Source organism: Struthio camelus, chromosome 5 (assembly GCF_040807025.1).
Source record: "Struthio camelus isolate bStrCam1 chromosome 5, bStrCam1.hap1, whole genome shotgun sequence".
NCBI lineage: Eukaryota > Metazoa > Chordata > Aves > Struthioniformes > Struthionidae > Struthio > Struthio camelus.
In genome coordinates, this window is record NC_090946.1 from 25,763,629 (window position 1) to 25,786,414 (window position 22,786).

General features: G+C 38.0%; 1 protein-coding gene across 23 annotated transcripts in view; it reads right to left on the bottom strand.

Moving 5' to 3' along the window:
• Positions 1–2,348: 2,348 nt before the first annotated feature.
• PPFIBP2 (PPFIA binding protein 2) overlaps positions 2,349–22,786 on the bottom strand; it is a 108,798-nt gene continuing 88,360 nt past the window's right edge. For 4 of the 23 annotated variants that reach the window (XM_068945171.1, XM_068945189.1, XM_068945187.1 and 1 more), the window contains 16 exons: positions 22,647–22,722; positions 18,778–18,884; positions 18,512–18,576; positions 18,187–18,255; positions 17,645–17,705; positions 15,709–15,750; positions 13,518–13,671; positions 11,630–11,768; positions 10,840–10,968; positions 10,197–10,347; positions 9,911–10,022; positions 9,062–9,150; positions 8,009–8,131; positions 7,197–7,322; positions 6,202–6,390; positions 5,187–5,815 (listed from right to left, as the gene is read on the bottom strand). In XM_068945171.1, the coding sequence (XP_068801272.1) occupies positions 5,618–5,815; positions 6,202–6,390; positions 7,197–7,322; positions 8,009–8,131; positions 9,062–9,150; positions 9,911–10,022; positions 10,197–10,347; positions 10,840–10,968; positions 11,630–11,768; positions 13,518–13,671; positions 15,709–15,750; positions 17,645–17,705; positions 18,187–18,255; positions 18,512–18,576; positions 18,778–18,884; positions 22,647–22,722 (1,830 nt within the window). In that variant the 3' untranslated portion in view covers positions 5,187–5,617. Of the gene's footprint in view, positions 3,191–3,916; positions 3,983–5,186; positions 5,816–6,201; positions 6,391–7,196; positions 7,323–8,008; positions 8,132–9,061; positions 9,151–9,910; positions 10,023–10,196; positions 10,369–10,839; positions 10,969–11,629; positions 11,769–13,004; positions 13,038–13,517; positions 13,672–15,708; positions 15,751–17,644; positions 17,706–18,186; positions 18,256–18,511; positions 18,577–18,777; positions 18,885–22,646; positions 22,723–22,786 lie in introns of those variants that run through there. The other 19 variants (XM_068945169.1, XM_068945182.1, XM_068945177.1 and 16 more) reach the window with 9 other exon arrangements.

Here is a 22,786-nt window from a genome sequence, read left to right on the forward strand (position 1 = left end):
TTAATACACTTACAGGTGCATGTCAAACAAGGCCACGAGTGATTGCTGCCATAAAGGAATCACTTTCACCCTTGAAAAGCTCCCCTGAGGAAGGAGTCACAGGCTGTATTTCCTTCTGTTACAGCACTACAGCACTGCCTAGGTCAGTAGAATAGCAGGAGATCTATTTTGCAGGTGTTTTAAAAAGAAACATGATCTCTTGTTTCATTAAGGTAGTATCCTGATGTTCCCTAGTTACATTTTACACCTCACAGCACAATGGTGTTTGTCTCCTATTGCTAAATAAAGCACATCATACATACCTATGAAAAACCTACCTGTAGCTGGAATGAAAAAAGAGAACTGAAAGTGTAACAGCAATAGCTTTTACAAAAACGTCCCTAATTCTCATGTAAAAGTTGCAGAGTGTTTGTACTGGTAGCTCTGGTCCTGAGGGCTGCTCATGGTCATGTTTAATTATTAATAACTATAGAAAAAAAAAAAACAGGCTTACTATCATCCCTGTCTTCCTGAGAACCTGTGCAGTGTTTCACATCAGTCAGATATTGGGCTGAGACTATTTTCTCAGAACCATTTTGACGATTCGGAAGGCTCATACGAGCAGACTGACGCTTGTATGTGTGCCTTAGTACAAGCCATTTTAGACAAAATGTTAATGTACAGGAAGAGCCTATTCAGCTCTGGTTAAAGAACAAACTGTTATCAGTTAAATAATCATCATGTTGCAAAGTCTGTTGTGCTTACCCCACAGGAGAGCAGCAAACACCATTCTGATATTTTAAATGCACATTTTATGTTAGCTGAGTGTTGCAATTGCTCCTTGATCACAAACATGTTGGTACTTCAAATCACACAACTAAAAAATTTACTTTCAAAGAAGAGCCAGTTTTGGGGTCCATCAGTTTTCCAGCTAGTCTTAAAGTTAACAGGACACTTCCTGTTGCATTTGTTCAGTACCTTTTACCTTCAGAGTTGGGTAACGATCCGTGAACATGAGTGTCATCCTCTTCCTGATAAAATCAAGGGCTTGCTTGATTTTAGGGAGCTGGCGGATGTTATTGCTAGGCCACTCTCCATCATCTTGGAAAGGTCCTGGAGATCAGGAGAGGTGCCTGAGGACTGGAAGAAAGCCAATGTCACGCCAGTCTTCAAAAGGGGCAAGAAGGAGGAGCCAGGAAACTACAGGCCTGTCAGCCTCACCTCCATCCCTGGAAAGGTGATGGAACAGCTCCTCCTGAAGGTCCTCACTAAGCATCTGGAGGACAAGAAGGTGATCAGGAGTAGTCAGCATGGATTCACCAAAGGGAAATCGTGCTTGACCAATCTGATAGCCTTCTATGACGGAATGACTGGCTGGGTAGAGGAGGGGAGAGCAGCGGATGTTGTCTCCCTGGACTTGAGCAAGGCTTTGGACACTGTCTCCCATCACATCCTCCTAGGTAAGCTCAGGAAGTGTGGGCTAGACGAGTGGACGGTGAGGTGGATTGAGAACTGGCTGGATGGCAGAGCTCAGAGGGTTGTGGTGATCAGTGGCACAGAGTCAAGTTGGAGGCCTGCAGCTAGCAGTGTCCCCCAGGGGTCAGTCCTGGGTCCAGTCTTGTTCAACGTATCCATCAATGTCCCTTCCTCAAGGTCAGAGTGCACCCTCAGCAAGTTTGCTGATGATACTAAACTGGGAGGAGAGGCTAACACACCAGAAGACTGTGCTGCCATTCAGAGGGACCTGGACAGGCTGGAGAGCTGGGCGGAGAGGAACCTCCTGAAGTTCCACAAAGGCAAGTGCAAGGTCCTGCACCTAGGCAAGAATAATCCCATGCACCAGTACAGGCTGGGGGCTGACCTGCTGGAAAGTAGCTCTGCAGAGAAGGACCTGGGAGTGCTGGTGGACAACAAGTTAAGCGTGAGCCAGCAAGGTGCCCTTGTGGCCAGGAGGGCCAATGGTCTCCTGGGCTGCATTAGGAAGAGTGTTGCCAGCAGGTCGAGGGAGGTGATCCTGCCCCTCTCCTCAGCCCTGGGGAGGCCTCACCTGGAGTACTGTGTCCAGCTCTGGGCTCCCCAGTACAAGAGAGACATGGCACTGCTGGAGAGAGTCCAGTGGAGGGCTACAAACATGATGAGGGGACTGGAGCACCTCTCCTATGAAGAAAGGCTGTGAGAGCTGGGCCTGATCAGCCTGGAGAAGAGAAGACTGAGAGGCGATCTCATCAACGTGTACAAGTATCTGAAGGGGGGTTGTCAAGAGGATGAGGCCAGCCTCTTCTCCGTGGTGGCCAGCAACAGGACAAGAGGCAACAGGCACAAACTGAACCACAGGCAGTTCCATCTGAACCTGAGAAAAAACTTCTTCACTGTGAGGGTGACAGAGCACTGGCACAGGTTGCCCAGAGAGGTGGTGGAGTCTCCTTTCCTGGAGATATTCAAAACCCGTCTGGATGCGATCCTGTGCAATGTGCTCCAGAGGACCCTGCTTGAGCAGGGAGGTTGGACTAGATGCTCTCCAGAGGTCCCTTCCAACCTAACGATTCTGTGATTCTGTGATGAATATTCTGTACACAATACTCAAAGGAAAAAGAGGGCAGGACATGTGCTAATAATGAAATGGATGTAAAATTAAAGTTCTTTACGAGAAAGAGTCTGTGGCCAGACTACAGGAACAGTTTAGCCAACCCGTACAGCTATGCTCCCTAGTGCCTGTCTGAATTTCTAGGTGGCTCTGATAGCCTACATGGTACAACAGAATATTAATGATTCCCGCACTGAATTATAAAAACACAAAATTATAAAAGACCTTTCATATAACAGTACATAAACATGCCCTGTAAAAGAAGATGGACTAAAAGGGTAAAATATTTTGCCAGTGCTGGCTTTCCAGACTCTGGATAAGGAACAATTTTGCACCACTTCTCTTTCCTAACACCCATTGTGCCTTACATAATATGGAAACCTGTGTGGAGAAGAGTTGCCTTGAAGTGTTGCTACATGAGCAATATTAAATGCTATATGGTGAGTCTTATTGGCAGAAAAGAGGTAAAGCTTTTCTGCACCACAGCATCAAGCTTTTCCTGGCCACCCCTTCGGACAGGCATGAGGTATTAGTGTTCTTGGTCATGTCGAAACATCATCTCCAGTCTTCAAAGGTAGGTGTTAAAAATCTGCTGTCATTCAGTATTTCATCTTGGCTTAACATATTCTGAGAAAACACAAAGATATGTGAACCAGTAAAAATAGTCAGATAGAGGCCTATAGGTTTTTTTAAAGAAATCCAACTGTAATTAGATCTGATTCACAACAGAGGGGGTTAGAGCCACATGAAATTCTCTCTTGAATGCAGCCTAAAATAGCGAAACTATTATTAGCTTGAGGAAATTCTACAGAGATTGTGACATGTGACTCAATTATGTAATTGTTCATTATGCCTTTCAGTAAACTAACTTTTTTTTTTTTTTTAAATCATCTGCTATGGAGTCAGGAATCAATGCAGTGATTTCTCTTTCATGGCGTTTTAGTTCATACGAGTTATCATCAAGTCTATACCTCTTTGCAAGAATTTGCTTTGACTGAGGTCAAAGTGGTCAGTGGTTACGTGCCAAAAAAGGTCTGAAAAATTATTTATCAGTAATAGCCTTGTTTGCATTTAATTTAAGCATTAAAGTAGATGAACATCTGTCATGGGTCTAAGAGACAAGTAGAGTTCATGAACACTTACTTAAAATAAAACTAAATGAATCTTACAGTTCTGTGATTTACAAATTAAAACTTTTTTTTTTGACTGTGACTGTGTAGCCAGGCTATAAAGAGGTATGCAACAAGAATGCTGACCCACTTACTCTTTCTTAAGCACCACCAACAACAATCAAATCGCACTGAAAGCTTCTAGGATACATTTGTGACGTTAAAACATTCAATTGGTACATACCGTAAGATTGTTTATGCCTTGAGAGAGAGCCCCTATTTGCATTACCGTTCCTTCTGAATGTTCCATCTGTAAAAGTATTCAGCAACTAGATCAAATTAGACATTATGTGCAATTTTGTTCACTCTGCATGCATGTTTGGGAGGTATCTCTGACTTCACAAATGAAATTGCAGTACTTAACTTTAAAAAAAAAAAAAAAAACCCTCTGATTTCTGTACATTTCAAAGTTATACATTAACAAAAAATGCCTCCATACTATGAAGTAGGTGAAAATGCATTTATGATCGGAAGAGTGAATCCTAATCAAGACAGACACATTCTGTGAAACTAGAGATCTAATTCACACAAGAAAATAAATAGCTTAAGTGATATTATCAGTGAAGAGTAGTATTTTCCAGAAGATGAAACACTTGCTTAAAATACTTTTGGTAGTCTTACTACATAGATAGTCACTGCAAGTCCTTAATGACACAGTCCTACCAGTTCTTACATTAAAATATCATCAGTTTTAGGGCATTGCAGTTTCACTGCAGGATCACATGCTTCTAAATCATGCTTAATTGAAAGACTACTGTCATAATGAAATAGCCAATATTTTTTTAAAACTTGCACAACTGCATGTAGTAAGCCACAGGCTCAAAGTTAATGCACTCGCCTACACCACTAAGGTGTGCAATTGGACGTCCATACTAAATCATAGTATGTCTGTTCAATCCCATCAGGATTTGGTACTCTCTCTACTTAGAAACAGCCTTTTATTTTATTGACATGCTGTACATTGAAAAGGACAGTGGTTAGATAATGAATACAAATGTGATGTTAGATGCAGTATACCATGCAAGTGAAAAAATGACCTTCACAGTTAGTCTTCAATTTTGTGACCATTCTTTCATTAAAATTAAAATGTCATATCTCACTTAAGGTCACTAGAGATATGACAGTTTACCCCAGCTGCCTCTGGTTCTTGTGTGTTGACAAAGTTCACACAAGCCTCTCAGGGCTCCGTTTTTCAGGGTTTATATCCCTTTACACAAAATTTTGCAGCTAAGTTGAATAATGTTTGGGTTTTAGCCTTCATCATTTATCTATATAATGTCTAGATAAGAGTTTCTTTCAGAAGTTCACTACTAGATAACAAAACTCAATTATTCAGGTATTAGTTTAATAATTTTGTTCATTACTGATGCATTGTTTTCATTTATACTGGTTAAGCATAATTACTTCCCACTGTACTTAATGAAAGAAGAATTCAATTGGGCGCTTAATACGTCTGTTAAAAATGTACCATCCAGTTGTATTTTAATATATATAGCTTGATACCTCTGCACAATTTAGTCTGAATAAATTTATTACATTAAAACCACCCATAAAGAAGAAAGTTGTGTGCCATACTCATAAATTATGAAAACTGGAAGCACAAAAGTCTTGTTTACTGCAGCCTCCACCTTAACTATCAAAATACATCATCTTCATAGTGTAAAGGTGTTATGTTCCTGAAAAAGGGCTTGAAAATAGATGAGTTTATGCTTATTGTTGATTAAAAATATTACTCTTACATTCTCAGTATAGAGCTCTTTTCAAGTGTCCACAGCCAATACTTTCTCAAAGAGTTCATGCGGATGAAGCAGATATGGTAGGTTATGCTAACACTATGTTATTTGCAAGCTGTGGAATGCATGGAGAGGATGAGATGAGAATGGCATCAGTCTGTTTGTCCCACCTGATCAAGCTTATCCAATTCCCTATCAGTGAATGGACTAAGTCCTTTGTATCCACCATAGCTCTTTGGAGTACCATTGGTAACACCTGGATTTGTATCCACAGGACAAATGTAGTCTGTTGATTCATCAAATTTCTTTTTTCTTAAGTTTCCGAAGTGTGAAAATCCAAGTTTCTTTGGCTAAAATGAAAGACAAGTTTTAAACAAGAAAAATTAGGTTGTCCTTTAAACATTCAATTTCATCTCCTTTTTGATTTACTCCTATACCTTAGTTCAAGTAAGTAGATTCTGAACTAAACATTTAACTGTTTTCAGACTGGAAGCTGCAGTTAATTTTAAACACATTTAGATAATGTTTCCTTCTAAGAAAAGATAGAAGGATTGCATGCTTACTTTAGAAGCAGACTTAGACAGACAGATATGAATTGAATGTTTTAGCATCTAGAACTAAGAAAATTCAAAAATTTCTCTCAGAACTACCTTTCCCCCTCCCATGTTTGTCCCTTACTTTCTTTATAAAAGAGGGAGGAGGAAAAAAAAATATCATACTGGTGAACAGAATATACCCGAACTTTGGCAGTGGTGGTCAGAGGTGTGTATGCTGTTGACTCCATTATTTCTCTCTTCTCTTGTTGTGCCTCTGGTCCAATTAATACATTAAAATTGGTGGTTAGATGGCGTCGCAATAGGGTCTTTTGAGGTGGAATGTTCAGCAGCATTGCCAGTGTGTCTCCGTTGAATCTAGGTTCAAGAATCTATTAAAAAAGGGGCAAAAGATTTATTTTTTATATGCTTAAATAGTCACAGTGCTAAACCATTACAGTCCTTTAAGAGGGATTTCTCTGTTCTTATAAGTCACTAGTGATAGCAAGGGTTTGAATGGGAAGTGTATGAAAATAGGCATTAACTTAGGAATGTAGGGAATGATCAGACAAATACCCAATTGTATTTACTCAAACTTCCCAGCTGTTTGAACAAAACAGTTTTCAGAATTTTCTGCTATACTTTCACTATTATATTACTCTGAGAATATAAATTTATATCTCAGCATTGTTTTCCGTTTCATTTTTATGAAAAAATCCAAGACACTGGAATTACAAGATTTTCAGAACTCTGACTTAACATGAAGTATGTGTCGCTTAGTATTGAAAGCAAACAAATTCTCATTCCTGATTGCTGGCCAGACTGCTGCGGATTCAGGACAATTATCTACTATGGCAGGCTGTTGGCTTAGAATTCTATTAAAACCCTTTAAAGAAACTCTCAATAATACTTTATCAGTAAATAATTTTCTGACAGTACAGCTTTTTTTTTGAGCACAGTCTTATTGTTATGAAACACCTGCACACACTACTCAGCTTTGATTATAAAAAATGTTTTTACAGTTCTTTCTATATGCATGGATCAGATGCAGAGGCTCTTAAGGCCTGATCATGCTGTCAGATTGCAAATGTCTACACTTGTTTCTTCCTGCTCGATAAACACAAGATAAATTAAGTTTTGTAGTGTAGTTTGTCAGGTTTCAGTACACATGCAGTAAAACACTTAAAAGCATTCTCACAATGAGGCCACCATGCACTCCGCTTCCTCGAAGATTTGGTGCGTATTCTGCCAGATCAACTGATCTGAGCCATTCCATCACTCTGTGATTTGACCACTGAACTACTTCAGAAGGTGAAACGTTATTCTGTTAAAGTAACCAGAAAAGATGATGACAGTATATCCTGCTCTGTCAGTACACATTCTCTATATCTGTCCTCAGCTCAGATATAAAATGGATTGTTCCTTCTCTTCCACAATTAGCAATCTTTCCCCAGTTCTAAAGTACTGATTTTGTTCAAAGCCACTCTAAAACATCCTCTGATGAGATGGTAGGCATATTTGAGTACAGATGAAACCCTTTATACTGCATCAAATAGTAAATATAGAGACTACAGCAACAGGTGGAAAAAAGGGAGCATTTTGAAAATAGCATTATTATCAAGGCATTTAATATAAAGACTAAGAATAAGCCAAGTAAGACAAAAACCTTCCAGTCTTTGACAACTTAATTAGGAAAGCCAAAGAAAAAGCATTCCAAATTATTCTCTTAAAAATTGAACAAACTTCTTAAAACTGAACAAGTAATTTAGAAAGGGAAATACATGAGGTTCAGCCAATAAGAGGCTCGAGCACTTACTTACAACCTGAATAGTTTGTTATCAGGGAGTGTGTTTCATGCCAGAGATGGAAAACAATGTAAGTATTGCTTTAGAAGCTATTTCCTAGTGCCAGTGATTAGGGTATTATTATACACAGTTAATTTTCTGTCCACTTTGGCTGGAATGGGCTAATTGGTGCTTGTTTAAATTAAATTAGTTGAATATTTTTTACCTCATCAACTGGTCTCCTGCGTAGACAGTGGGGGTTAAAACTGTTGACATGCAGCACGTGAATGGCACATTTAATACTCAGATGATGCAGCTGACTGGTGACTTTCAGGAAAAGAAGGTCATTCTGTAAAAGAGGCACAGAATGTATATTAAAGCAGGTACCTTCCCAAAGAAATAAGATTTGTAGCTTGCTATATAGTTTTATATAAACCACAGTAACTACAGTTTGAGGTGAAATAACAGTTTATATTTTCAAAATTTTTTTTTTTAACGCTACACCATAGTAAGACTTGGATAAAACCAGAGGCAGACTTGGTGCTTATTCAGTTTAAAAAAAAAGGGGGGGGGGGAATGGGGGGGGGTGGAGAGGGGTGTCATAGATAGTTACAAAGTATCTGGAATGTTTCTGCCTGGCAAAGAACCTGTTGCAGGTAAGACCACTGCAGCTGTGAATATAAACATAGAACAGTGAGGATCATGCTTCTATAGCAAAGGCTCCTCAAGCAGTATGGACAAGGCTTTACTAGCTGATACTAGCTAAACTATGCTGCAGAGGAGCAGAACTAAATATTTAATTATCAAAACCTGGACAGGAAAGCTATAATAAAACACAGCAGCTATGTGTATGGTTTGCAGCCAGTTTGGTCAGAGCTTTACAGGTTACTGGATTTGCTGCTCATCTTTAACTTATTGTATCTTGTTGCTAACTACTAGTTAGGAGAACACTGAGAGAGTTCTCCTCTCTCTCAGTGAGGAGAGCAAAGTACTCCAGAAGCCGTATGTCAATTTTACCTTTAACCTTGGTGCATTGTATGATAGTGGAAGAAAGCTTTTTTTGCAGAAGCTGGCTATAACATCTTCTTATTAGTTATTTTATTTGTCTTAGGAATAGTAATCATGCATTAAACAGCATGAATGACTGACTGACTACTGCCACCATTTCTGGCTTGCAAAAAATTACTTAACTGCTCACATTCAAAGGAAAATTCTCCAATTGATGCCCATTCTGAAGTTCAGAGCCTGGTTAAACTGAGGCAAAAGGATTTTAGCTTACCACAGTTAAGTACTGCAACATTCTCCCATCAACTCTGGACTCATGGAACTGGTCTTTGTACTGAGGTAAACCAATATCATCAAGCCACCCTGTAGATACAAGAATAGAGTATAAACCAACCCAGACCAATGAGAAAGAAGCTCTTCAGGTGCGGGCAGGCGTCCTCAGAGGCATTCAGGAAGCTCCTTCCACCTCTCCTTTCAAAAGGACCCCCTCTTAATGGAAGCCTAAAAGCAGCTCCCACCAAACCAGCTTTATAACATACCACCATAATATCCCTGGGATATTTTAAATAGTGTGAGTGACAGGGCATATGGATTCTACAGCATAATTTAATCCCTGCTAAATTAATACCTGTTCCCCCCCACCACCCCTCTTTACACTCATTCTCCTTCAAGACGGGGATGGGCTGCATGAACTCCGTGTTAAAGCAGCTATCAGTCATCTTTTGAAGAGCGCTAAATTCCAACAATGGTATAATTTTCCATAGAATGAAGAATTGCATTATATTTGACATTCAAGTAACCCCTCAGTTATACTGTGCAACTTCCAGGGGAACTACCAAGGGCAGCTCTGCCAATCAGATTTCAGGGAAGTATTGAAATACTTCAAGAAACATGAGTACCATGGAAGGCATCAGAATATTAATGCTATGTGCTAAAGTATTCTACCTAGTGCTATCTTTCAGTTGATATTCTACAGCATATGCAGGTAGAAAAAAATAAAGTCTATAATCACCTACTCTTAGAACTGCTCGTCTCATAGATCCGAAAATACTTAAGAGGTTTTCATTCCTGCTCAGCTGAATAGAAAAACCCTTCCCAAACAATTCCACAGTTCTTCACTTACGTGTCACCCAGATATGATCTAGTTGTGCAGACTTCTCATCTTGTTTCGCATTTATTGATTTAATTGCCAAAACTAATTTCTTCCTGTGCAGAGGATGCTTTATTCCCATTTCCTATAACAACAGTAACAGACAGCCTTGACTATAGCCCTTTTCATCTCATCAGACTTCTACAAAAACTGATGCTACAGATTTCAAAAAGGTCAAACTGCTAATTGTTTGAAGGGATTCAGTTGTACAGGATAAACATCTATTTGTTGCTTGAGAGAAATAATTACCAGTCATTACCTTTTCCATGTCCTGAGGTGTTGCAGTTAACAGTGTATGGCCTGAACTCACCCACTGCCGTGCAAAAATGACGTACTGACCGAGACCAAAGTCCTCAAGCCAGTTACAAACTCTTTCAGTGCTCCACTGAGCAAACGGAGCATTGTAGTCACTGAAAAGCACAAGAACTGTTCTGAACTCAAAAGAAAATATTATGGTTATAATTAGAAAGAGAATCATATGCCAGAGACAGTACTACAATGTACCTTGTAGCATGCTTTGTTCTGTGCAATAACAAAGGCCAAGAGCCATTCTCACAGTACATGCTGTGGTAATAGTGCCCTGTTAATTTGACTGCTCAGATTTTCTTCTCATGAACAGATATTCCCAGAGGAGAAGGTAAGTTTTCTTGCTACACATGTTCTTAAGGTGAAATTGTGACATGCTTAACAGCTAGTGCTGCTCCCTGCAGTTGAAGGAGTGGAGATAGGGGATCTACTCAGGAAATATTTTCTACTAGAGAAATTATTTCCAGTTATAGTGAAATTCTGTGTGCAATGAACTATGTTAGGCAAAATACATTTCACAACAAGAGGGTATTGCTGTTCAACATATTTAACAATACCGCATAATACACAGTGCAAGGAAAAGAACGAATCATTACCTTTTCTGCCCTTTTGTTTCCTTTGATCTGGATAAGCGAGGTCCAGCTGTTGCACGGAGACCACCTCTTCGAAACTCTGCCAAACCCAGATCGTCTGCAGGGAAGTTACCTGACTGAGTTCTTCTAATTCTTCAGAGACAAGAGTGCCAATATTAGTATTAGTTTGCAAGAGGGAACTTTTTTGTTTCATAGGGAAACTATCACAACTGAAAACTTTATTAATCCTCCTGTAAACCCTAAACAACTAACTCGATTAGTAGCCTAAGAAATTCCAGGAAAACACTGTCTAGACCTAAATCTAGGGAAAAGATGAGCTCTGCAAAGGAGCTGTGATCCTTCAACCCAAGTAATCCACGCTGAAGGTTAGGCTCTCAAATGACTGGTGTCCTGAAGGAGATAAACTGAACACAGTAAAAACTCAGTCCACCTACTTTTTGTTTCTTTTTTTCTCTCTCACTTTTTTAATTGATGGCTTTTGTAATGAACCACTTAGTATTATTTAATTTTTCATAACTAACAAAACTGTTGGCCTTCTAGCTTGTTGGCATTATCTTAAGAAAGCAAAGTATTCTTTCCAACAGCACAACTCTGTTAGCACTACTGTTCATTTCTCCCCACCCATATGTACCCAGAGACTCATCCCTATAATCACAGAGCTGCTTTCTCTGCTCTTCCTGAATTTTGTGTTATTGTTGCTTCAGACATTGTAGAGAACTGGATTCGTTCATTCAAAGCATTAAAATGCTTTGATGGGGAACTCCCCTTCCCCCCTCCCAACCCCAAAACTTACTTTCCCCAGATTTTCTTGATCCCTTTTGGACTCTTCCTGTTTTCTGGAGACAACGGAGATTGGGGACCCGAATCCATGCCCGAGGAAAGAGGTGAAAGGTCGTCTGAGACTACTGTACCATCCACTGTCTCTGTTTCTCCTGGGTTAAGAACAATAATATAGTCATATTTTATACTAATTATTGACAACGTACAAAGTCATTAAGTTATCTGAGAAGCTAATATTTGAATACAAAACATAACAAAAAAGTAAAGAGAACTTTTAAAGTGTCCTTGTATAAAAAACCAAACTCTTGCTCAGAAGATGAAAAAATAATAGCTGTACCGCTGATAAAAGGAGACAATAAAATAGTGGGTAAAATAGTATTGTTATTTCAATCATTTATATTTAAGTACATTATTGAAACTAATGGATGGTACCTTTGTTCCTAAAGAAAAAAGAGCAAAATCTGCTGTTACACCATTAGATTTCCATCAACTTTTATTGAGCAGAACTATGCCTTGTCTATGACCCAATGCCATGTCAATACCACTGTTTTGCATGCATCCTCATTAAGCATCTAGTACTACTGTCATCAGGTATCAGCAAGCACACGGCCCAGCCGAGTCACCCAGTTATCAGAGCTGGAAGAATGGTGTGAAGGTCTGTCACAGTGGCCTCAAGTCAGCATCACGTTAGTCAGACTCATTGCAACTCTGTTCCCACTGCTTCTTCCTATCAGAAGGACCTCAGGCCTGGCCACGTGTTTTTACTACAAACCCCTCTCATTACCGCTGCTTCTATAACAACTGTGGGTCAGTTAATTTGCATAAAAACATTCACTTTTAAATCTTTACGTTGCAGATGATCCATTTATAATATTTCCTATCTTACTGTAATTTATAGTGACAATTTATTTTCATTGGAGGTTTAAAATAACCCTGTTCTTATCACTAGCAGAAATGCTATTGTAGCTACAGTAGTCCAAGGACATTGACAAAAGAAGTTGTGTAGGAAGAGGTAAAATCTTTTATTGGACCAACTACAGTAACTGGAAAAAACAAACAAGCTTTTGGTCATGTAAGTCTTTAGACCGGAACAGCTCTTGCCTTGCTTACTCTTAATACTGAAACTACTCCATCAAAATCAGTGGGAATTTTACTGTTGATTTCAGTGAAAGCAGAATGAGACCAAGAATAAGTATCTTAAAATGTCCTATCCTAATACTGTACAGCAAAAGTAGATATTTCATGTCGGGTACTGCACTTAAGGAATTCAACCTAGATGGTCCACTCAGAATTAGTATTTTACAGGAGAGAGAAAGGGAGGAAAAAGGAAAGAAAAAAAAAAAGCAGCAAAATTTATGTTAAAGTTGCATCTTCTTTGGATACGATACCTAGTGCTGGTGCACTGACACTCCTGATCCGATCTTCAGTCATCCCAAGAAGCAGTAAGCCAGATGAAGAAGCAAAGAGAATACAAAACACCAGCAAAATAAAGTTACAGAAGAGCAAAGAAGTGAGCTAAGCATTAAAAGCAGAAACAAAAAGAAAAGCAGTTATGCTTTACATGAAAGTGAATGCGCAGGTGTGCATGAGACCCCAGAATTCTGTACAAATTATCTTAAAATATAGAGATGATTATTTATCTCAAATTTTTAATTGTTCTTAGACCATTTTAACATACTAAGCCTGTACGATATAGTTCCATAAAACCCACAGAGTATCTCAAATGAATCAAAAGGAAGCAGAACTTTCTCTTACTGAATCATCTGAATGTCACAGTCCATTATTCTGGCATAACGGATTATATTTACACCATGTTAAGTCCCAGTCCTTCAAAACAGTTTAATGTTTTTCCCTTCATCTATAATGCTCCCCCTGCCTCTCAGAGAGGCATGAATACATACGCAGGCTCAGGGTGCCGTTATCCTCGTTGTCGTTCACGCCACAGACATCTGGTGAATTTGACGTGTTATACGCTCCCTGCTCTCCATTGTGTGTGGGTCGAGGCAGCTTTCCTGGCAAGGTTTGATATTTGCTGCCTTTCACAAATGGCTTATTCTATTTTTTAAAGAGGGGAGGGGAGAAGTGGGGGGGAATCAAATCACTCACAGCATCTGCAATCTAGAACACAATATTCATTTAAAAGTTGTGAAAAGTGGTTGAAAAATTCTATTTGGAGTTTACAGTTGAAAATGACACCACCCTCTCCACATTCCTTCTTACAGATAATTCAATTTAAGCCCAATGGTCAGCTGCCAACATTTTCTAGCTAAGCTAGAGCCTTCTCTCATCTTTCCCTTCCCCTTCAGCTACACTATATACTATGTTAAAACATTATATATAGAGAGAGAGAGAGAGAGAGAAAGAGAGGATAATATTTTACTTGGTTTTCCCATAAGAATTTTTCTAGCTATCTCCTTTCCATCTAGGACCCTGGCACCATGTAATATTTGGCCCTCATAAGGTCAACTTTGACAGTGCCATAAATGCATTTGGTTGTTTCTTAGTCCATTCTTTGTTCTGTCATTTTTTCTACCTTAAACCAACAGTATCTGTATTATTAAAATTAAGCATAATATACTTGCCGCCCCCTATTATTGGGGGGGGGGGGGGGAACCCAATGAACTTAAGTTGCAGGAATTTCACTCTGTAAGAATTATTATCTCTTTATAATATTACAAATGCTATTTTTTAAAAATAAAATTATAGCTAAATAACTACAAGCTATATAATAATTGCTAATCATATTATATTACCTAAGTACAATGTATTGCTATACTTCTGATATATGTTGGGAGAAAAACATGGACTGAGCTATATTTTAGGGCTAGTCTGAACAGCTGCTGACTTATTCTATACAATTTTGGCAGCTAAAATTGCCTGCAATTATGGCACCCAGTCACTGAACACTATACAGAGTGTCACTAGCATCAGTGAGATTACTCACAGTGGGAGGTCCCTCCACTAGCAATGGAGCTTACAAGAGGCAGTCCTCAAAGTCTCAGTATTCAGTATATTGTATTGAAAGGGAACTGCTATGTAGGCTATACTAAAAATAGGAAATCTCTTAATTTCCTTTACATTCAGTTTTTCCCCATGATCAACTACTTGGGGATCTTACTCTGTACATGGATAGATTAAAATTTACATGCAAATCTGACAGTTTTGATCCTAGCAATACTTTTGCAGCCAAAGTATGCATTTCACAGATGTATTTGTCAACAGTTTTGGAAACTTATCATGGTAGAAGTTACCATCTAAAAAACTCACACTGTGATATCATCAACACTGAATCCAAATAAAAAGATGAAGGAACACTGGAGAAAACATATCCCACAACTGGCAAAACTGCAGGAACAGAGATGCTTCTCTGGAGAAGCAATGAATCTGCAACTCCAATTGATGTTAGTGGGAGCAGTGTACGTTCAGTTTTTGTTTTCGAGTAAGCTCATATTGGTAAGTGTTTGTCTCAACCTTATCAGAAAGGAGCTTATGTAGGTAAACAATGTACTGAAAATATGCAAAATATATTTAGCGCACATATAGACTACTCCTATTTACTAATCCCATTTTAACAAAACTATTTTGAAATATGTAGATCAAGCTTTTCTGTGACAGGATGATACATAAAACATTCAATGAAATCTCCACTGGTTTATCGTGTTCTTATTTCAAGGCCAAAAGAGATCTTTGTAACTATATAATCTGCAAATCATGGTCCAAATTCTTCAGTTTTGGAGACTGTGCCCCTCCCCCTGCAATCCCGTTTTGGCAAGTGCAGAAGTACATCCAGTCTTTTATAAAAAAATTAAACACATAGAGAACCTATCATTTCACTGCTGATTGCAATCATACAAGCTTAGTACTTTCTTTCTTTACTGAAATGGACCACCTTTAGCTTCCAAATCTTACATACTCAAAAAGCTTTCAGCTAAAAAGAGATTTCCCTTTCAAATCCTTACCCCGTTCTTGAAGTTTGTCAGTACTTGAACTATGTAAACGTTTTAAAAAGAAAATGAATATGAAGTGAAAACAGCCATATTGCCACAGCACATCACAGTAGATAAATGTTAAAAGAGTTTACATTTAATATACCTCTTGTTCTATAACAGGCTGTATTGGTTTTCCGTCTACATACTATGGAGGTGCAGGAAGGGTAATTTCAAAGTTATATGGAAAAAAAGTAACAGACAAATGTTAGTATTAACATACATACACAGAACATCAAATTTAGTCTGATTTCTATAACAGTGATGCTACTTAATGCACTGCCAGTTTGTTATAAGGTCTGTTATCTCAATTTATTTTAGTAAAATAGTCAACAAATAGGCCTTTGTTCAAATCACTATAAAACTCAGGTCCTATTTAGGTTCTGTTGAGATCTAAGGGATTTTGTTATTTTTAGGCTTGTGGATAGTCCCATTAGATTTGCCTTGAGTTGGAAGTATGACAGTTGTTTAGCAGTTAAAACAAAATGCTAGCAAATGGCATTACAAGAGAACATATGTAACACTATATCCATCTGAAACCACACAAAAAGCTGTGACAGTCATGAAATGATAAAAATATCAGTACAGCTAGGTCAGAGACATCCTTTTTTTTTTTATTTTATTTTATTTCTTATTATTGCAGATGTGATCAGAATTTGAGCTTTCTGCAAAGAATAGCTCCAGTGAAACAGTGCCCCCAGCACAGGTACCACCGGATTCAACAGAAGCAGCAAAGACTTACATGCTGAGTCAACAAAGCAAGTTATCTTGGGCTGAGTTTTTTTAAAGTTCCAGCTAGCTCATGTTTAGCCAATCACTCATACACATAAGTAACTCTTACTTATTTCACTAAGAAACCTCATGCCTAAATTAGGGCATACATGTAAATTCTATGCTGAACATGGGGCTGGCTTGCTATAGGGATATTTCTGTTTCTTGTCCCTCTGTGGTCTCTGATTTGAGAGATCCAGCAAATTTACAGCCAAAATGTGTAAGTGCAGCCTCATCACATCATAGAGGCAAATAAAGTTTTTGAATATAGGATAAGAAAATTTAATATTGTAAAAGCTACAAAAATAAAACAGACCTTCATAAATTCCATGCAGAATGAAATATGTTAGTTCTTAATTCATCATATGTATTACCACAATAAAATGAGTGCAAATACATTTCAAACATTGGGGGCTGTCATCTTCAGAAGTTTAAGAACTAATTTAAGAAAATCGAAAGAGCTAGAATAACCATATTAATACTGAATATGGTCACACTATTATCCATTTTGGCATTAATGCATGGCATTAATGCACAAGGTAATTTAGTATTAAGTCTACTAATGCTGGCACACAAAAAGTCAATACCAGTCTCACAAAGTTTAAATACAACTGCAGAAAAAAAAACCCAGTGTACATAATGACAAAGCAAGCCTCTGGATCATAACGTAAAGAGACTTCTGTAAATTGAAAAGTTTATTCTGGCATGCAGTAAAGCCTTGGAATTAACAACAGCGCTCCTGCTGTTTAAATAATGCAACAAAAATACCACTAATGCCATTTATATCAGAAGTCTGGGTTAGGGAGTGACACATATATTTACATGCAAATACTCAAAAAGGAGTCCTTTGTGGAAGTACCATGTCTAAACATTTACTGTTTAATTATCTTCAAGATTTGCTGTCTTCATATTTTCAGCAATTTGGAAGACAAAATTTTTTTATAAACACATATCCATAAACAAAATAATACTGCAGTTCAACAAGCAAGACTGCTCATTAACATTGTGTGTTGTATTTCTCTAAAATTATTTTTCATTCGCTTTTAGTTGAAAAGCCGAGTTTAAAGGTGTGGGCATGCAAGTGTGTCAAATTATTTGTTTTAAGCTTGGATACTGGATGAAAAATGAACTATTATATCATTAGGGTTTTTTCCATGCACATTTGGTAGCCGTTAGGTTTACAATGTGTAAAACAGAAAGAGGATTTATACTTGATGTTTATCTCAGCCTTGAAATTAAACCCCAGAAATTTTAACTACATATGAACCAACCTTTTCCAAGGATTCACTCTGCAGCTCTTCTAAACTACTGGACTTTTTTTTCTGTGGAACCCTTAAAATAACAATAAACAACAACAGGTCAAAACAACAATTAATACAAGATAATACCTTTGCACATGCCACAACAACATCATATAATAGTTGTATATAATCACATAATGTACAGACAAGATATCTGTTATGTAACAGATAAGTCATAATTAGGAGATAAACTTGTTTTGTCATATTTTAGCCTAAAACTCATAGTACTGGGAACTGCAATAGAGCGAGTCAGAAAGAGCAACAAGGCATGCTTCGATCAACAATGAAAAGCAACAATGTCCAATGTTTAGTTTTAAATGTTACAGAATATCTGTTAATGACTTTTTTAAGAAGCTCTTAGCCAAGCAAAAGTAAACATCAGTAACTCTTTGAGAACAGTGTGCAGCAGTTAAAAGCTTTTAAAAACATGGAAAATAGAAGGAAAAAGTAGAATTATCAAAAAAAATTCTGACTGTATGTTTTTTCTTCCAAGTGAAGTTATTCATTCTTACCTACTTCTGTTTTCCAAAGATTCTTCTTGTGGACAGATTAGATTAGTTGAAGATACTGGAATGCTTCTACTTTAAATAAGAATAAAATATGTTATTAAGTACTACAATACGTATTTCTTCTGATCTATAAAATTGCCAATTCATTCTTGTAATTCAAACCTTACAATTAAGTGTTGTAAAATTCACATGGCAAACACTGCTTTTGCAACTACCCAAAAGTTCTTGCCAAGCTAAGAATAGGCATGAGTAGATGTCAACATGTAAACAGATTAAATAATATAGACTTAGGACAGTCTGCACAGGAAACATGAAACTAAAGTCTTGCCTGATTTCCATAGCTTTGTGTGGCACTGGAGATAGCACAGCTGGTGACAATTCTCCCGAAGAGGCCTATGTAAAATGTAAGAGTTTCAAGCCTGTTAACTATAGTGTCTGAGTCTGAAACATAGTCTACCAAACCCATATTGACAGGCACAAAAGTTCATTCAGGGCCAAACCCGTCTCCACATTACCTTTGCTACTACAGAGAAATCAATGCAGGCAAATTATTTTTACAATGGAGCTTGCTTCTAAAACGTCTTTACTACGTACCTCTGTTTTAAATAATTCCCCTTGAGGATTAGTCAAAAGATTCCATTTCCTTAAAGTTGTCTCAGGTTCGTCTTCACTGCCACCAGAGACAATTCTGTCTGAAGAGCCTGTGAGCATTAAAGATTAGAAATAGCAAGGAAGATGAAAAGGTCAAAAGAAATCATTTAGAATCATATTCAAACAGTGTAAATACTTTATTCTCTAAATTCCACTTCTGTCTTCATCTGATGCTTCCAGTTTAGCAGCCTTCTTGTCCCTCTCTGCTCTACATCCCCCTCTTAGCACTCTGACTTACAAGCACACTAATTTACATTAGAGCAAAAAAGTAACCACTTCTAGTTGTCTGCTCTGCTGCGTGTAGCTGAGCTGCTTAAAAGACAGCTTCTGAACCACTGTAATTTAGAGTGTGATGTTCTGAGGCAAGTTCAAGTTGGTACCGTTGTCTTTTTCACAGTATTTCACTTTATAGAAAGTATGCATGTTTGACATCATCTGTACCATAATCCAGTATTCCATGCTCAGTTTAAAGATAAACATAGCAAACGTTCCAGGTTTTTCTAGATATCCCAGCTATAAACAAATACTGTGAAATACTCCAAATTCACTGCTCAATAAGAATTTTATTCTTTAATTTTCAAAGCTGCAATGATACCAAATCACATTTTAAATATTTAGTGCTCAGCAAACCTCTGAAGTATTTTGCGTGAGAAATTTTTTGGAAATCTGCTGCGCACAAGGTTGCAGACAGGATGCAGAGGGGCAGTTATGCTACAATGGAGAAATTCAGACTGACCTCCAAACAGATTAATAGTCTCCGATTTATGTGTTGGAGGTGCAATAGCTCTAGTCAGTTATGGAAAAGCACCAACAATTATGCTTTAGCCTTGTCACTACTGAGAAGAGATATCACTTGAAAACACATTTCACGTGGACTTGGTTATCGTGCCGTTCAGCTACAAAGGCTGCCAGAAAACCTAATACTGATCACTAACCCTTCAGGATGTGACGTGAAACCTAAGCTGGTAATGCCAGAAGGTAGCAGCCCCTCAATTAGTACAAATTACTAAAATTAAAAGAGCTATCTATAGCAGCTCGGATAGTTCCTTTCCATTTTACTCTACTATCAATGACTGTTTCAAGCAGATGCCCTAATTTAATCCAAAATAGTATTTTTTTTAAACATATCTTTTGGCAACATGATTTACGACTTGCCTTAAGCAGAAATAAGCAATGCTGACAATATGTTGGTGAGACAGAAGATTTCAATCCTTTGATTCTACCCAAAATAGTTTTAAAGCAGGGACTACACTCAGAAATCTACCTCTAAAAATCAATAAATAAATACATCAAGGAGATACTTCTTGGCAGGGAGACTAAATCTAAACACATCAGACTCTCACAGTGACACTATTTCACATTCGGGTTGAGATAATATTGTAGCCATCACAGCATGCACCTTAATACGGACTGAGTATACACACTCTAGCTCCCACAGAAGTGGGGTTTCTATTTTTAAAATATGTTAAACATCACTATATTTAACACTGTACTGTATCACCTGAGTGACTACGCTAGCATAGGTGCACTCCATCATACTCCCTACAGTCCTCAGTAATCCGCAGCATCGTGGCTTGCTCCTTGCTCACACCTGCAAGTTTCCTCCAAAAACCAGAGCACGCAGAAAGATGGTGCAAATCTGTACTACCAGGATGTCACCAAGGAGACTGGACCTGTAGGTGTCATGGTAGAGAGCATCTACCCTCAGGATAACCATGGTGTAGGCTGCTTTGGAAGTTAACTTAGGTATGTCTCTATTAGCTACAATCATTCCCCTGGAATTTATTTCAGAGCACTTTCAAGTGAGAGTCTTTTTTTTTTTTTTAAATGAGCATTTAAGAACAAATTTGCTTGATTATTGTTCCTTTTCCTTTTGTGCTAATCAGAAGTTTCCATTCTGCAGTACAAGACCTGAAAATACTTTATTTATTCATTTGATGGTGCATATTAAAAAACTGACCTTGCAGAACTCATCCTGAACCCTGAAAACTAAGATGACAACTTAAAATGAGATTGTCCTAAAAGCCCATCCTACTCCTGCAGTATAAATAATAAATGGGACAGAGACTTTTCCCCAAACTTCCAAATTAAGTATATAATACTGAGCACACTGAAGCAGCCAGGGGTTTTCTTTGGTTGTTCTCCCTAAACCAGAACTTGCCTAGTTGGCTGTAAGGATTCTTTTTAGAGGAGGGAAAGGGTGACAGAACTTACTATATTCACTGCAATTCTTTTTAGCAAAATGTTGGATGCAAAGAAGAAAAAGGGTCTTTCTAACACTGTCAAATTGCACCTGAGATCAGGCTCCCTGTGAGGAATTCAGTATAAAAAACACGACATGAAAGGAAAATGTTGCCTCCATTACCTCTGGCTGGCAGCTGATCATTACTGCCATTCTTGAATTGAACTGCAGTGTACGAAATGTGAATATAGGGAGTAATTAATTATTTAAGACTCATCATTCACTAAGGTCTCCTGGTATGATTTTGCACTGTTTACTGTTACTCATAACCTACAAGCCATAGCAGTAACACACCATCCATATTCTACTGAGTAGCTATGCTATTGTGTACCTACAGATACTCTGTTGAGTACCTATCTGTACATTTTATTCATCTCTCACAGATAATTAAGCAAAATCAATTTGAATGTCACTTTGATTTTGAATAAGAGTCTAGAGAGAGATTTACAATTTAATAAAACTACTGCAAACTCATACCTTTAATAATGTACTTTCCTAACTGTCCCTATTCCCATGTTAGCACACGATTATCCTGCTATTTCCTCCCTTTTTCATCCTTCTTGCTGCAATTGCTTTTGGTCTGGCCTCTGCAACCCAGGCCTCCTTGGATTTTCTCTTTTCTACTACAGTTTTCCTCTTTCGTAAGCATAGTTAACTTAATGTATTCTTTGGCATGAGAAAAAGAGGAACTTTTCTTTTACCCAGATGACCCAGTTCAGAGCACAGCTCTACAAACAGCTGAGTTAGTACAACCAAGGGGATGGCAACCTGCAGCAGGGAAAAAGGAAATCTTAAGCTTTGCCCCTGAAGGATTTATGACATGGGACCGCATTGTGGAAGAGGCTTTCGGTCTTACAGGAGTCTAATTAGTGAGGAGGGACAGCACTGTGTTAAGTAGTTAACAAAATCATGGCCCCAGCTGTACACCCAACCATCACTGCGCCGGTGTAGGAGTTCTGCGCCAACACCTCCTGCCTCATTGCAATATATAGCTAAGTATTCTCAGGTAAGCAGTTGCTGACTTCAGATTGCCTTAGCATATAATGAAGTAATACTGCAGCATTTCAGAACCAACTGATAAGCAGATCACACAGCTGCACAACCAGAGAAGTAATCTCATCGGCCATCCTTCCTTATCGGTCAGAATCCTTAACGACACCATCTAGAGGAACATATAGCCCCAAAATTATGCTCCCAGGAGGGATTTACTATTAACTGGTGAAGAGCATTTTTTGACTAAGACTTATGGAACTGAGCAGACGTTTCGGTCGCCAAAGTCTCTCAGAACAGGAACAGTGTAGAGTAAAATCCATCTGGAGATTTAGCTATTTTTTTGTGTTGATTACAACATAAGAACCAATAAATGAAGTATGTACAAGTCACAGACAATAATGCATAACCTACTCAAGAAATATCGTGATTTTCTCTCTATATATGGAAAAATGTATACTTACCCTCAAACACTCTAACAAGACACATATTTATGAACAAGAACAACAAATAGTAATGGCGGCATGTACAGTTTTTTAAAAGACCTGATACAAGGAAATTATTCACAAACATATTTTACCATGAGCTGCAATCATTATCTCCTTGACCCTCCTGTACTGGCTTAGCAGTAGTGTTAACTCCTCTATCCGACGGTCCTGTGAAAAGCATTAAATGAAATCATATTTGAAGTCTTACATTTTTAACTTGTAGATACACAGT